We start from the raw sequence: 17,122 nt of genomic DNA on the forward strand, positions 1-17,122 counted from the left end.
TTTTCTTCGTAATTTGACCTTACCTCGGGGGTGGCCGTAATTTACCCTAATTAATAAAAACAATGATGTCAACCTTTTTCGACCTCGTTTCAATTCGACGATAAAACAATGATGTCAACCTTTTTCGACCTCGTTTCAATTCGACGATAATCAAAAGCAGGAGTATCGGTCGATCAAATAATGATTATGTGAATAGGCAAAAAAAAAAAGGTAAACTGGCTTTCCATACCATAAGACAAGAAGGGATGCAGAAAATAGGAAAACTAGTGTTGAATGCCAGCTAGAGATCATGCAAGTTTTTGGAGTTTGAATAAAAGTTAAATCAACTGCTAATATAAACGGACATGATATTATTAAAATTAATCTCTAATGTCATTTGATTAGCAGAAAGGATGAGTGCTTTATATTGGACATTAGATTTCTTAAGACAAGTGCTTAATGTGCACTTAAAACATATTTTGTGATCCTCATGTTTGATTTGGTCTGCACAAAGCACCAAACACAACAAAAAGCTATACTATATAAAAATAAACAAATGCAGATGGATTTTTGAAAGCGGTTTTCGTTTCCATCACTAAACAGTTTTACTCGATTAGTGAAGGTTTTTCGTTTCTGTACTCGCTCGCCCAAACGAAATGCATAGGAGATAGTTTTAGAAATATATATGTACAAGTGTGTAGCGGAAATAAGTCGAAAGTGCAACTTCAATACCTTACAAATGTTGTTTTCCGAGCAAACGTCATTCTCGTACGGACAATACTTTGGATGTCGACGTTTTCTCCACCTAAAAAGGTGCAAAAAGAGTGAGGATGATCCCAAAACTGAAAAATAAAATAAACAGAAGATCCATTAACTTTAGATCCTTTTTTATTTATTCATTTAATTAGTTGGAGGGGTTATTATTTTTATCTCTAAAAGACAAGATTTTGGACGCATTCAGACAAATTAGGATGCTGAGTTGGAATGACCGGAAAATCGTCTAGTAAAGGCAAAACAAATTTCCAATTTCTACATAGGTTCTTGCTGGACACAAACAGATAGTTAAAAGGTCGAAGTTTGTTTCTAGAAACCTTGTTAATAAATTGAATTAATATTGAGAGCAAGAAATGAACTTCAAAGCAATAAATGCGCAAATGAAACTATGTACTTCTTGACAAATCTAAGTTGCACGATCTCCGTGATAAGCCGTTTGTTACTGCCATCACAGGAATTAACACGTGACTAGTTTACCAGGAAAATTAGTCCTCATCAAACAAATCAACATGGATTAGATTCAAACAGAGAAATGCAATGCATCGTTGATATTTATCGTTCTTTTTACCAAGTGTTGCAGTTAATTACCTCCCATTGTACCAGGTATATGTCTTAAAATGAACCGCAACGAACCAATATACTTCAGTTATATATAAAAATATGCAATACCACAACAATCCTTCAAATAAAATAAAAAAGAAAATGCCAATTGCCCAGGTAACCCGACTGACCCACCAACAATCTTAGGTCAACTACAGTAAAAAATATGATATTTAAGTCAGTGCATGATTAGATGATGCTTAAAGAAAACTACTAGTAGTCAGGGCAATGAATTAGACTCCTAAAAAAAGGTTTGACTATGGGATTCTGGATAAGCATTTTTAATACTGCTTCAAGTGGGAAAAAAAGAGCATAAAACATGAATTTAATAATTGAATCTTTAGCCGAAATTCGTGTTGGGCCACTAACTTTGATATACTGTCAAACACTGAAAGCTATCCAAATTTCTCATAATTTGAAGTTCATGTCATATTTATGCTTATCTTGTTTGTTCCGAGTGTTTTCTGGAGTCGGTTTCCTTCCAAAAGGCACGAAACAACTAACCGAAAGAATATTAATAGCATAAAAAAAAACTAGCACTAATAAATGGTCTACCTAATCAAATCTAGATGTGTTGCCTCAAGATTTGCATTTTCCTGAAGCAATTTTTTATTATTATTATTTTTTTTCTTTTTTTGTCCTTTTGCTTTTCTTTCTCTTATGGACATTAACATAATGTTTTTAGAAATAATCAAATAAAACACATAATACTTTTGTTAGAGATTGACATTCTATATAGTTTCCATAAACAGTGATGTAACAAAGTCAATGTAGCAATTGATTACTGGATTTTAGCCCTATCTTAATATAATTAACAACATTATGCTATGCCATTTTTTTTTTTCAATTTTCCGTTACAAATATAAGTTTACTAGATAACATAACTTTTATCAACAATCTTCACACATAATGCATTATTTTTTTTAAATAATTAGCAAGTTTGACCAAAATAATAAGAGATTTGCAAACATACCTGTGTTTTTGTAGTATTTTCTAATTTATTTTGCACTGCTCTAGTCAGGAAGGAGAGGTAATCTATCAACACCAAAGACAGACCCATTTGTGTGGTCGTTTAACCCGTATAACTCTCCAAACATGCTACCATCATCATCAGGTTCTTCACCTTCATGATCATCTTCATCTACTGTACTCTCGAGGGGGAGGATTCTAAGCCGCACACCGATCTCAGATTCTACTCTCTCAGTTTTAAGATTATATTTACGGATGAGTTTCTTCTGAAGCAACAATATATTTGATGGGCGGGGAAGCAGGTCGACTGGCTCCCCTTCTGGAATTACTCTTTGCTCGACCGCAATCCGTGCTTCCTTTTTGCACAAGAAACGTAACTTTGTTGAATAGGTTTCAATCAAACTATTACAATTAGAATAATCGTCATTGCTACATGGCAGAGGCGTTAGGGTATGGACAAGTTTCTTCCTCTTGAGGGAATTAATGACTTTCATTAGCAGATTCAGTTTTATGAGCTATAGGAAAAGTTTGTACTATCAAATATTTTAGCGTTAGGAAATAGTCAACTTGCAATTAGCTTATATGAGTAGTCTAACATTTTTAACCACTCAACTATAAGTTTTCCATATATAGTATCTAGCACATAGCACAATTTGCAACAGCAATCTTCAGAAGAAAGTAAGTATATCATATAAATGCACGGGGAAAAGAAATTTAAATTACCTCCAAGGCATCAATTTTCTCTGAGTCATTTGCCTTAACTTCTGATTCATAGAAGTCAAAACCATCGGCATAATCGGACATTAAAGCTTGCATGGCCTTTGTTATCTGAGCCAAAGAGCTAGTCTGCAAAAGAGTGAGAAAAGAAGAGGAAAATGATCAAGCATGACAAGACGGAAAGAGATATTCATCAGATAAAACGAGGCTAAAGATATTTGTATATATGTATATATATATATATATATATATATATATATATATATATATATATATATATATATATATATATATATATATATATATATATATATATATATATATATATATGTATTCAGTGCTTACTGTTAGTAATGATAAATGATAATTCATAATAAGAATCGAAAAACTAAACAATCGCAGTAATACCTTGCTGATATAAATAGGAATGCCACGAGATCTTGTAGCAGCTTGAAGACGAGAATTCTTTTTGAGCTTGGACTGCAATGCTAATAAGACATCTGCTTCACTGATGTTGTCTGTAAATTCAATTGTATCATCTAGCTTCAACTGTTTCATCCCTTGTACAACACTCGCCTCCGATATCTATAACACTGCTTGCATGTAAGTTCATAGTATACCAGTTCTCATAGTGAATCTAACCAAGGTATATCAAGTTTTCTACAATCTTGCTACATTAATTGATTTGAAACAGATTTATCATTCCCATCTACAAATCATGAACTTTTTAAAATCACAGAAGAAATGAAATGTGGTATAGAAGGAAGATGATTCCTTGTATGTTGCACTTCAGTTTTGCATAAGAAAAATTGCATGATAACAAGATCTTATAGATATGTATGTATATATACGTGAACTATGATGGTTCTTACCCCATAAAGAAATATACAGATGGCATCATCCTCTTTAGAAGAATCCTCTTCCGAGACAACATTGTCATGGCATGGGGATCCATCGTTTATTTCTGAACTATCTTTAACCCGACTTTCCCTGCTTGTCTCAAATAAATCATGCCTGTGTAATATTGGTCCAAATTCGTCTGTTGACCCCTGATTTATCTTTCGAATCTCATAATTTGGGTTGCGGCCTACTCAAGGAACAAGGGAAAAACAGCGCATTCAAAATGGTAAAAGGATAGTTGAAATGAGAAAAACAACAGAAACATCATTTGTAATACAGAAGGAGGAAATCAAACCTAAAAGTAAAGCATCCACTGTCTCTTCTAAATTACGATGGACTCGTAATTCTGTCCTAGTAATTATCTCCACCCCGCAACTGAATGTTGATGGCCCTTTCCTCTCCAACACGGATTTTTGAACACCCCTTCTACTTGCCTCTTCATCTCCTAATGTGACACTCTGGGAACAGTAGCGATAATGTGAAATATGTGAAAAAGTTAATCCAGCCAAGACATGAAAAATAACTGAAAGATGCCGTAAATAAATTCAAGTCATGAGGTAACTCTCAACCATAGCAATGTATTGGATATGATTCTAGCTTTTTATAAGCAACGGGTTGAAGTTTTTATCCACCATGTTCACTGTACCAGGGTTCCTGCTTCTATATAAGCAACATCAAGGTTCCATATTTTAAATCCTTCATATAGGATGTTTTTGAAATTTGCTTCAGCGTATTGATAACGGGTCTCGTAATAGATAAGGTTCATATTATAATCATATCAGTACTGACATTTCCATCTAATACAAAAAGTCAATCAATATACCTCCGTATGGTACAATCACTAGATTAAGAATATAGCAATATCAACAAGGACTTGATATTCACGAGTAAGGAAAACATAAGCCTGTAATCATTCCGTATAGCTAAAGTTTATGTCAAGCATCATCATCTACTCTGAGAAATGTGTAAAATCATAATGAAGAAAAAATGTTCAAAAGTCAGCCCTATAGATGACTAAAACTTCCCACGGCATGTGATGCATGATACAGAATTTGGGCCTGAACATGATCACCAACTGTCCAATACAAATTTTGCAGAACAGCGTGAGAGTTTGTTTGTCATCAAAAGCTGGTTGCAAGGGGTAAAGATCTAAGTAACGAGTGCCAAGGCAATCTAGAAAAGTTTGTCCAAGGCAATCTTCAATAGTTTTGCCTATCAGACCAAACATTCTTAATAGGTAAGAATAATTTATTTACGTGATCTTATTAGATTCCAGAATATTCATACCGAACTTCTTGCATTAATGGGCTTCTCAATACCCAACTACAGTATCACACATTTTTTTTTGCAGCAGGATCCCAATTAATATTAGCCTGTGAGAGTGTGAGTTCAAATGAGGTTTCTACCATGCAGAAAATTGAAAATATATCGAGATCATGTCTTAGATCAGTAGAAAATAATTTCATTATTACTTTTGAATACCTTAGTTTCACATCAGAAATTACCTGTACTCCACCAACAAGCATCTCTAAAGCAGGATTCATCACTAAATTTTCAATGGTTATTCCATGAGCAGTTGCAACAAGCTGAATTCCACGTTGTGCAATCGTACTTGCAGCCATAGCTTCAAGCTTTGTGCCAATTTCATCTATCACAATCACTTGTGGCATATGATTTTCAACAGCTTCTATCAGTACCTATAAGAATAAACCAAACATGCATTTGCAAATATAATTAAACTGTTTAGAAAGCTCTTACATAGAATGTAGAAGTCCAAACTTATTTTTGAGTTTCTTAAGCCAAGTAGATAATCAGCTACGCATGACATTCGCAGTATATTAAAAACACTTTATTCGAAAATGTATGTTTCCGCTAGGCAGAACCTGATTTGACAGACTGAGTTAACGCATAACCAAAAATTATTACTTCATACGAGGACCTATATCATTTGCATAAAGAACTAAGTGTCAGCTGAAATAATACAACTCGCTGTATTCATAATTGAGTAAAATGGTTCACAGTCATCTAAAACTTTGATGTGATTATATTTTTTTGGTAGAGATGGTAGCAATAAACTCTAGTCTAGATACTATAACCAATTTATGAAAATAAATTAGTAACAGCCACGTAGACCTTCTACTTCCATATCTATAATCACACCATTTTCAAAAAGTAGCATTTGTTGCATTTTACTTGTATCATCTTTTGGACATAGGGAGATGGTAGCAATTTTCATACCTTATGTTGCACATCAGTATGTGGGACTTGCATCCTTCGAGCATTTCCTATTCCGGAGTGTGGAATATCTCCATCACCCCCAATTTCATTTGAGGTGTCAACAATCATTACACGCTTCCCATACTCACTTGCCAGCATGCGAGCTATGTCCCTAAAGAACAATAAGTTAACAACCATTACTTTTTGCATGTTTGAACTGATACCTAAATATAAAAAAATCAATCAATTTTTATAGTGTTCAGTACCAGTAAGCTCCGTTGAAAGCATATACTGCATTTTTATCAAATTTATTACTCTTGTGTCCATCCATGTCATCCCGAACTCCTTCCTAAATTAGATTTTTTCAAGACTATCCTCTGATTGACGTAATGAGTGACTCCACTAACTCTCAACCCCGACTTTTATGGGGGATAAATACATGAGAAGAAGACTTTGGCACGTGAATTTTAGCGTGTGACTACTAACTTATTTCTGAATGTAGAAAAAAAAGTTCATAGAGAGAGATTGAGGGAGTCCACAACTATTGGTCACGGAATATATGGCATTGGTAGAAAGATGTTTCAAACTTAAACCGATCTTACTTTCTTTTCCAATTAAATGATATGTACTGTAGCTTGAGTTCAAGAACCAAGATTGGGGGCGGAAGCAGAAAAGAAGGAAAACAATGTCACGGGATTTAGACACCCACAGATCCGCACATGTCCAAGCATATATTAAATGGTACTGTTAAGTGACAACCTGTCAGAATTTAGATCAAGGTTTCATATGCCGACTATCTCAGCATAGGTATACAATATAACACTGAAAATAAAGCTTTCCTGAAATAGAAATGGGCGAAAATTAACATTTTTATACATAGTAGTGCGTGAGTTATGTCAAATTTGACTCATCTCACTAACTATTTTAAATATAAGCAACGCTCAAACTCAAGTACATCTGAAGGATCAGTATTCAGAATTCTAAAACTAATTAGTAGAAATTCAAGAAATACGAACACAGATAGAACCACCAAAATTAATGTAATCGTTTGTTCCAAATAATAGCAAAAATGAAAAAATTATTCTCACAATGCATTTCACATGCTAAAGTAACCACATCAACATGCACAACATCAAAAGGAGAATAAACAACATTGCCTTTTTACATAAATGTGCAAAATATTGACCTGATAATTGTGGTTTTTCCCACCCCCGGAGGTCCAATAAGTAGTATGGAAGCCTCATCTTTAACCAAATCTCGCAATAAGTTAGCACTTCCAGACACAGCACGACCAACGCGGCAAGTTAAACCAATGATTGCACCTTTCCTATTTCTAATGGCGCTAATCCGGTGCAATGTTCTGCTAATTCCAGCTCGATTATCAACTGCAAAATCCCCAACCTGTGACATGTAGCATCATATCATCAAGCTGCAACACTCACATGTCATGGAGTTAAAGGATTTTGAGTTATAGATTTCAATATTTTCCGATGTTTTTTCATATCATTCTAATGGATTTGAAATGCTCCCCATCGATAAAAACTTCACAATATTGCAAAAGCATGATTTCAAATGCTTAAGAAAGCGATTAAGTTCCAATCAATAGAAACTAAAACTAAACGACACAAAATCAAAGGATTCCAAATTCACCATAACTGAAATAACCGAAAACCGTCTAGTAATCTATATGTTTTGATTTTGAATGCACGCCAACCGGATGATTTACCTTCTATTTCCGCTTTACTAAAACAAAACCCTGACAAAACGTTGCAGCAAAGAACAAACACATGAAATCGAAACAGTATAAAAGGAACTGGGGGAGGAGATCAAAAGTAGAAATCACTACCTCCATACTATATCTGATTTCACACTAAATGAAACACATATACAGTCACCAAACATTAAAGCCTATTTCCCTCCATGAAACTAAAAAGCTAGTATAATAGAATCAGCACGCACCTGCGAAACGGCATGTTGGATTTCCTCCGTGGTAATAGGGTGCTCCGACAATACGAAATCCCCCGACGGAAACCTAGCCAGAGGCTTTCGTCCCAAGTCCATGACCACCTCAATCAAATCCTGGAGCTCCGGGTGTTCGTTCACCCTGCGCCGCATCTCCTCCGGCAAAAGCGCCAGCAGCCGGCCCAATTCAACATTGAAATCCTCGGCGGTGGCCGTGACATTATCATCAGACGAGTATTTCAGCGGCGATGAGTGTAGAAGAGGAGAAACCTGGAGGTGTCGATTCGGGAGACCCGGCCCGGAAAATGTGAGTTCGGTCGGGATGTGGAATCGGAGGCAGGAGAGTATTCGGGTCGGGTAAGGATTTGGCGGAGGTTTGAGGTGGAGCAGAGGATGAGAGTGGAGCATTTGTGTTTTTTGGCGGTAAAATTGGCATGCGGGGGTTAGGTTTTGGGAGTTGGGGATTTTTCGAAATGGGGACTCTCTCTCTCTCTCTCTGCTTATCCGAGATTTTTGGAGGAGAAAGAAAGCATATTCCAATTTGTATTCACAGACAAATAATATTTTTTTATTATTTTTTTTATATATATATTATGAATATCCCAGTTCTAGAACAAGGGTTTGACAGTAATTTGCAGACGCAGTTACAAAAAAAAAAATGAAACAAATTGTATTTAGTTTTTGCATCCCTAATTTTAATTACATACAAAAATCGTTATGAATACACATTAATTAAACTGGAAATAGGAGAGTGCATTCAGCTCATACATGCACCGTGCAATCGAGCGATTGAATTGAAGAGTCGAACCATGTGCGACAAGTTAGATTTAGTAACCGCTGGTAAAGAGATTCGATTTTAGGTCAATTGACATATACTTACTTGTTCCAACCGCTTAGTCATCAATATTCACTCGTAATCATAGAACACATTTTTTTTTAAGTCCAGGAAGATTGTTAAAGAAATATTATTTAAGAAGATGCATGTAAAGTACAGATCGATGTATAATTTAAGAGGTAAAATGCTACTTACCTTTTATCTTTGCAAGATTTTGTTTTTCTTTAATGCGATTAATCTAGTTTTTCTATTCTGTAAAGCTGTCATTAACCACCTCAATCGACAAATGAAGCCGCAAATGATTAATCACAATAATTATATACGGATTAATCACAATAACTATATACTCCGTACTACTTAATGATCGCAATTAACCAAATCCACTTTATAAATTGACATTAGCATAATTAAATAGTAATCAATACCGGAATGTCCTTCTTCGTGACAATATATTTGAATATTTTATTCCTTACTTTAATTGAATATTGTTTTTGTGTATCATAAATGTTTAACTTTAGTTTTCCATTTTTTTTTATTGATAATTGATAATTAACCGACTCATATATAGCTGGGCCGGCAAATTTTACCGGGCCATATATAAATGGGCTGGCCAACGTTTTTTAGTTTAATCAATAGTCAGTTGGTTGGATGACACCGGTCGATGAATTTTTCACTAATAAAAAAATATTATAAATAATTAATGTAATTCTTTATTTTATTAATGTTAAAATAATATATAAAAAAGGTAATACTCGAAACACAAATTTATAAACCTCTATGTATGATTTCTATTTTTTAATTCTTATTTTATACTCAAATACTCTTCATTATATATTTACTTTTGGGTTAATTACTACCGCCCCCTTGGGAGAAGGTCTATTTATAAAAAAAACCCATTATCTTTCCATAATTACATCTACACTCTTGAAATTTGTAATTTTTTTTACATTACCTCCCTTTTGAAGGGGGTTGATGTAAAAAATTTACAAACTGCAGGGATCTGCATGTAATTTCTACAAAATGAGGGTCTTTCTATAAATTGGCTCTACTTCAACTAGGTGGTTGTAATTCACCCTTTATTTTTTTCTAAATCTTTAATAAAAAAACTCTTAAATTTAAAGTTTTAATTTTTGAAATACAAGTTTTCACAAAATTTGAAATATCTTCAGATTTTTTTTTTATAAAACATCTTATTATTCTACAAATAAAATCAATAAATAAATAGATGGTAAATAATACCAATCAACCGACTCATTGTTTACTCCACAAAGTGGGTTGTCAACCATTATCTGACTCATAATGGTCGGCCCGGTAATGATTTTCAATATTCAGCAAAATCGATTGATCAAATCAGGTAAATAATTGGCCGATAATTTTTCGATCCGACCAATGCCCAGTTCTACTTTAAACTTGATAATTGGATTCAATGACGATGATTAAAGCTCGGTTCTTTATCATATCGATAAACTTTAACACGTATTTAAAAGTTGGATTAAAGTTTACTCAATTGATGAATTGGAAGAATTGTACTAGAGAAAAAAAGAGGTGACAGCTGGTGGGGTCGAGATGATTGATTTTTAGTAAGAATAGTTGTCGAATTCAATCTTGCAACAAAGTGATAGTAATTGCTTGTATAAAAGTATTGATCAAATTTTGGTGCCATTTTTGGAAAATACTTGGGAATATTGTTCTATAAATTAAATAACATTTACTTTCACTGCTGGTAAATATTCTAATACTTTATAAAACATTGTTTTGCTATTTCTGATGTTTATGGAGCCTCCCTACAAGCATCTAGTTTGTCCAAGAAAAGAAAAAATTGAATGGTTTTATTTATTTATATTTAGGGTAAATAACACTTAATCGTCCGTGGTTACAAGCTTTTGCAGATAACCTCCTTGTGTTCGTAATAGAGGTAGTGTCCGTTAATTTTTCCGTCAAACTTAACTGCGCGTGTCAAACTTCAAGTACTGGATCATCTGCAAAATATAGTATTTTGGCATTTGACATGCGTAGTTAATTTTGACGTAAAAACTAACGAAAGTTTCAACTATCAACCGCAAGGGAGGTTATGTGCTATATTACGAGCCACAAGAAAATTATCTGCAAAAGTTTGTAACCACAGAGAGATCAAAAAATAGTATTTACCCTTATATTTACCATAACAAACCCTAAATGTCCAAACTGAAATCCAGTATTGTACAATATTAATCTATGTTTTGATATGTGTTTGAACTATTCACATTTTCTTATGTTTGTTTCTTGACATAATGCCTTTCTTAATTTTATAATTAATACTAATTTCTCTCCTCTAAAAAAAAAACCCAATACGGAACCTCCGGTTCATGAACCAGGCTCGGAACTGTCAATCTCCGAGCCGATACTTCTGGTTCATGAAATCACGGAAACCGACAATTACGAAACTATGGACATGCTTACATATTTACCCACTAAAAATAAATGGAAAATGAAATGAAAAAGAGATGCCGATGGTGGTGTTTTTTTCTTCTTTGAAGTGAAGCAATAAAGAAAGAGAGAGAGGAATTCAAAAAAGGATGCCAGAAAAACCACAAAAGCTGTATTAGGTCACTTTCAAGATGGTGGCATTTTGGAGGATCTATTCCTCTACAATCACACACATATACACACCAATTTTCTAAGCAATTTTCTTAAAAGGTAAAAATTGAGAAAATTCTTTATTAAAAAAGAAAAACAATTATTTGGCCCTTTTTGAATTATTTTCAAACACCTCCCCCAAATAAAATTATATTGGTTTAAGATTTCTATAATTGACATGAGAAACTTTTGGATACCGAAAACAAATCTTTGATAGATATTTTCACTACAAATTAAAAATCAGTTTATTGTTTGGGTAAATTACGGTCACTCTCTGAAATAAGGTCAAAATACGAAAACTCTCCTCCTAGTTGGGTAATTACAACCACCCACCTCAACTATAAATCTTCTTAAACGTCCACACTTATAGTGTCAAATTCAACATATTTTTCTAGATACCGTGGAATGTTCTCTTGTACTCGTTTTGTGGAAAAATACAGTTTCTAATGCACCACAATCTGATATTTACAAGCCAAAAGACGCATCATATGATCATCTTATTTTAAAATATGGAGCTCGAATGGGATAAAATGGTACAAGCCAGAGAATAAATACTCCATATAATCTAGAAAATTCCACTAAATTTAACACCGCAATTGTCGAGGTGTAAGAAGATTAATAGTTGAAATATGATGGATTTTTTCGTAATTTGAGGTTACTTTAGGGCGACTGTAATTTACCCTAAATAATTTAAACAAATAAATAATCTTATAAAATAAAGAAGGAAAAATATTAATATTAATATCTCCCAAAAAGAAGCAAACATTGGCTTTGGGATTGAGAAAGCTGAGGGGTGGGAAATCGAAACAAGTAGGCAAGTAGACAGGGCAAATTTAGGTTGTGAATGAAAGAAAACACCACTGTATTAATTAATTAATTAATTTATTATTATTTTAAATATAGTTGAATTTGGGGGTTTTGTGTAGGCTGTACAAAAAGCAGAAGCAGGAAAGCAGAAGCAGAAGCAGAAAAGCAGAAGGGCAGTGATGGTATCTCTACAGAGATCTTTAATCTCCCTTCTGACCCAAACACTGCCTCCCACACCACCCCTCTTATAGCCCCTTGACAGCGACACACCTTTTTCTACCTTCTGTTTTCTCATATTATATTATTATAACCTCTATTCCCTGTTTGGATAACGATTATGAAATAACAATCACTTCTTCATTTAGCTTCCAGCTTTTTCGGTTGCTAGAGGAATTCCTTCATTCAGAAGCTTTGTGTAAATTTTAAAGAGGATGGGTTAGGGCCTTTAAAACGACGCTGTTTTAAGGTTGATGAAATTATTAGGGTTTTGATTACTGGTAATTGAAGGAAAATTCAAAATCTGGACGAGGGTTTCAGTCTGGAAGAAGAGGAGGGAGAAGATCAGTCGCAGAAGCACCGCCGCTATCAGGTGGAGCCGCCGGAGGGAGAAGTTTTCCGGCGGTATTTTTACGGAGGATTATTAGACGGACAGACGGAGAAGAAAAGCAGCGTGTACTTTCCTTCTTCTTCCTTATCGCTGGAGGCCACCGCCGAACATGCTACTAGACTGGCCGATAAAATGGCAGAGAGCAGCCATCCGCCGTCACGAGTGCGCCTGAGGAACGGCGGCGGCGGCGGCGGGGGGGAGATAGTGGAGGTGCAAGGCGGGCATATTGTGAGGTCCACCGGGAGGAAGGACCGGCATAGTAAAGTCTGCACCGCCAAGGGGCCGAGGGACCGGCGCGTGAGGTTGGCCGCACACACCGCCATACAGTTCTACGACGTTCAGGACCGGCTCGGCTACGACCGGCCGAGCAAGGCCGTTGACTGGCTCATTAAGAAGGCTAAATCCTCCATCGACGAGCTCGCCCAGCTGCCACCCTGGCACCCCACCAACTGTTCCGCGCCGCCACCGAATAACTCGAGTTTCGAACAACAACATGAAGCGGCGGCGGCGGCGGAGCTAGACCACCACCACCACAACAACCACCAGCAGCAGCTTGGTTTGCAGCATGATGATTTGATGATTAATAGTGTTTCCGGCGCTTCGAGTAAACGTTCGATGGCGGCAATGCTCGGAGGAGAAGACAGAGGACAGAGTTCGAGCTTTCTTCCGCCGTCGCTGGACTCGGACGCCATTGCAGACACCATCAAGTCCTTCTTTCCGATGGGCGCCTCCGCCGTGGCTAGCTCCTGTTCCGCCGCTATGCAGCAGCAGCAGTTCCACAGCTTCCCAACTCCCGATTTTCTCCAGTCAAGAAACACTAGCCATAGCCAAGACTTGAAGCTTTCTCTACACTCTTTTCAAGACCCAATTTTGCTCCACCACCACAATCAGCAGCAGCAGAACCCTACTCACCACAACACAGAACAAACAAATCAAGAACAACAACATATTCAAGGTCATGTTCTGCTAAGCGGCATTCCACTAGGTTTCGACGGTACTTCAGGCTGGGGGACGGAGCACCACCACCAGCAGGCGGCAGAGCTCAGCCGCTTCCACAGGCAGCAGTCTTGGAACTCCGGCGGCGGCGGCGGCGGAGGAGGAGACGGTGGAAACTACTTGTTCAATTCGCCTTCTCAGCCAATGCTGCAGCAGCTCTTAAGCCAAAACCAAAACCAGTTTGTTTCACAGAGGGGACCCCTTCAGTCCAGTAACACACCTTCGATTCGTGCTTGGATGGACCCATCCGCCGCCACCATATCAACAACTTCCACCACCACCACCACCTCCGATCAACACTACCACCACCATCTGCCCATCTATCCATCAGGATTTGGCTCCGGCATCGGTTCTTTCTCGGGGTTCAACATTCCAGCACGAATCCAAGGTGACCAAGAGGTGCACGATGGCTATCCCGACAAGCCTTCCTCTGCTTCCTCCGATTCTCGCCATTAAAAGTCCAGCTCACAAGACTCCCTTTTTTCCCATTAACAGGTGATAACACTAACAATTCCCTCTTTATTTTTTTCTTTTTTATTCACATTGTACTTTGTAATAATGAGTTTATGATACATTTTTTCTCTATAATGTACTCACTTTGCAGGTGTTACAATTTCAAGAAAGCAAAGGGAACAAGTTTGAGTGAGCTTTACTGAACACGGCAACTTACCGTTGAGGTGAAGAATCCCGACACTAGTTTTCGGGTTCTTTTTCAACTCCGGTTCGTTATTCTACGTCCGTTTCTCTTATTTTCAATTTTTTTTTTCTTCTCCAACGTTTAGTTTCCGTTCGATGCCTAAATGAGATGAATGGCGTCTGATCGACTATGTTTTCTATTTTCCGTTGTTGTCAAGACTCTCTACTATGTCCGGTTACTAATAATGCAGCTTCTAATATTCGATCACGAACTTTAGCATCATAGGAGGGGACAAGACATGTTTTAATGAAATAAAGTTTTTCATTTTCGTGCAAAATCTCGACTTTTATTTTTTTCTAATCTTGTTTGGGAATAAATAATGCAATCCAAGCTGGAATAGGGCCTTACAATTTTGAATATTCCAAGCAAAATACATACAATAGCTGTGTTGATGATGATTTCAGCTATTTATTGCTCCTTTAACTTCAAATGAAAGTGAGAGGAACAATTAGGTTGTTTCCTCTGTATAGAAATGGTCAATTCTTTGTTCATTTTATGTGATGATATATTGATATCGATACTTCTTACTCATTTCTTGATTTACTGCCTTCTAATTCATCGGTAAAACGACGACGACTCGTTTTTACATCCCTATCGCTGATTGGTTGTCGATCGGGGAGCATTCCGGATAGGGGGTCGTTTTCCATGGGGGGTGGGGGTGAAATGTTTCATTTTTGGTTCAAAGATTGGATTTTTAATTTTTATTTTTATTTATTTTTACAAGTAGCATTTTTAGGTAATTTACTGGTAACTCTATAGCTGTATATATTTATCCTTTTTGGGATTGGTTGGCAGAGATTTGAGGAGATTATTCTGTAAATGGACAAAATAGAGATTATGATACCTCACCCACCACTGCATTTCTATTGGTTGAGACTATATTCAAGAACCAATTTTTAATTTTATTTTTTAACAAATAATTTGTTTAATATTTAGTAAATTTAATTTGAGATTCTTTAGGAGGGTGTTTATTTGAAATTTATATAAGGTGATACTCTACTATTAGATTAGTATTTGTTGATTGTTAGTAGGACTACGATAATTCAGGGTTTATTTAATGCTATGCCCGATGAACTATATTAGGTGATTATTAATCGTTGATCGATATCAGATAATAACACCAACATAAACATGTATGTGTGTTTAGTAAGTGGTTATTTAAGCACACCAATGATTAAAAATCACCGGGTGTAGTATCTCAATAACGGATAATTCCGCTCACACACACACACACACACACATATATATATATATATATATATATATATATATATATATATATATATATATATATATATATATATAGATATGTAAAATAAAAAATATCTCAAGAAGATGGTACTTATTAGCTACCAATTCATGGTCCCCTAGCCTGTAATTCCCTGTCTGTACCTCTTAAGAATTTGTTATTTTAGTTGTAATTTCTTACCTTACAAAAAAAAAAAAGATAATAAATAAATAAAAAGTAAAGGAAAAAAAGATTTGGATAGTATTTAGATGGTGACAATTGCTGGATGGTTGTTGCATTGTTGGTTGGTACTTCATTATTGCTGATGAGTAACAACTCAGAAAACCTAAAAGGGTATTTTAGGGTTATATAGTGAGTTGACGGTGCAAAATTGTAAATCACCATAAATTGAGGCAAAGCATGTAGAAGTAGAATCATATAAAAGATAATGGGAAAAAGTAAAAAGACAAATTTGACAAGATAAGAGATATATGTCTATTATTAATGTACTTTTTAACTTCATTTTGTTCCTCTCAATAAATGTATTATATGATTTTTTTGCAAAATATAATATTATTCTTTTATTAAAAATCCTCCGGCTGAATAACTCATGTTGAGGTGGAGTATGACGAATGGTGCAAGTGGTATATTTCTCATGTGAGGCGGTTTTATGCCACAGTGGACACACCAACGAGAGCATTTAACGTATCGAACAAAGACCCATCTAGCTAATTCATTATGTTAGGGACTAAATGACACACGAGAGAGAGAAAGTGATCATTATTATATTGCTTGTGAAGAGAACTGTATGTTGTGAAGTTTTCTTGAGTGATTCTTTTTATCTTGTAATTTTTGAGTGTGTGTGTGAGGCGTTTGTGAATCAATAAAGAAGTTTCTCTCTCCCAATAAAGAAGTTTCTTTATTAATTTTTCACAAAATTAGGGTTTGCATGTATTGTGTCATTGATTTGTGTTGACGGATCAATTGCGTAGTTGTTTGTGTGTGATCTGCTTACTTTGAACTTGATATACAATATGGTGAAAGTCGGACATTGCGAATCAAAATTAGTCTTTTAATAAACTTTGCAACTTTTTTCCAAGTACAACACTACTTTCAATTCCAATTCCACATAATTCAAAAATTAGAAATCTATTTTAGATCTAAAAACTTTTGGAATTTTTTTAATTTTGAAAATCATATAATTTTCAAAAACTTTCA

General features: G+C 35.5%; 2 protein-coding genes across 4 annotated transcripts; one reads left to right on the plus strand and one right to left on the minus strand.

Moving 5' to 3' along the window:
- Positions 1-418: 418 nt before the first annotated feature.
- LOC105968023 (P-loop containing nucleoside triphosphate hydrolases superfamily protein) lies at positions 419-8,845 on the minus strand. The gene is made up of 10 exons (XM_012992614.2): positions 8,116-8,845; positions 7,343-7,557; positions 6,178-6,328; positions 5,445-5,636; positions 4,235-4,397; positions 3,912-4,126; positions 3,448-3,624; positions 3,046-3,168; positions 2,327-2,678; positions 419-784 (listed from the first exon to the last, which is right to left on the minus strand). Exons 1-9 carry the CDS (start codon positions 8,524-8,526, stop codon positions 2,367-2,369), a joined length of 1,959 nt encoding a protein of 652 aa, XP_012848068.2. The 5' UTR covers positions 8,527-8,845; the 3' UTR covers positions 419-784; positions 2,327-2,366.
- A 3,434-nt stretch (positions 8,846-12,279) lies between these two features.
- LOC105968013 (transcription factor TCP4) lies at positions 12,280-14,953 on the plus strand. 3 transcript variants are annotated; one of them, XM_012992603.2, is made up of 3 exons: positions 12,280-12,406; positions 12,496-14,474; positions 14,584-14,953. In XM_012992603.2, exon 2 carries the CDS (start codon positions 13,116-13,118, stop codon positions 14,433-14,435), a length of 1,320 nt encoding a protein of 439 aa, XP_012848057.2. In that variant the 5' UTR covers positions 12,280-12,406; positions 12,496-13,115; the 3' UTR covers positions 14,436-14,474; positions 14,584-14,953. The 3 variants fall into 3 exon arrangements, with proteins under 3 accessions (XP_012848057.2, XP_088668254.1, XP_088668253.1); XM_088812128.1 differs by having other exon boundaries at positions 12,310-12,383; XM_088812127.1 differs by having other exon boundaries at positions 12,341-12,406; positions 12,473-14,474.
- The last annotated feature ends 2,169 nt before the right edge of the window (positions 14,954-17,122 follow it).

Source organism: Erythranthe guttata, chromosome 13 (genome assembly GCF_056151865.1).
Source record: "Erythranthe guttata isolate IM_541 chromosome 13, IM_541, whole genome shotgun sequence".
Lineage (NCBI taxonomy): Eukaryota > Viridiplantae > Streptophyta > Magnoliopsida > Lamiales > Phrymaceae > Erythranthe > Erythranthe guttata.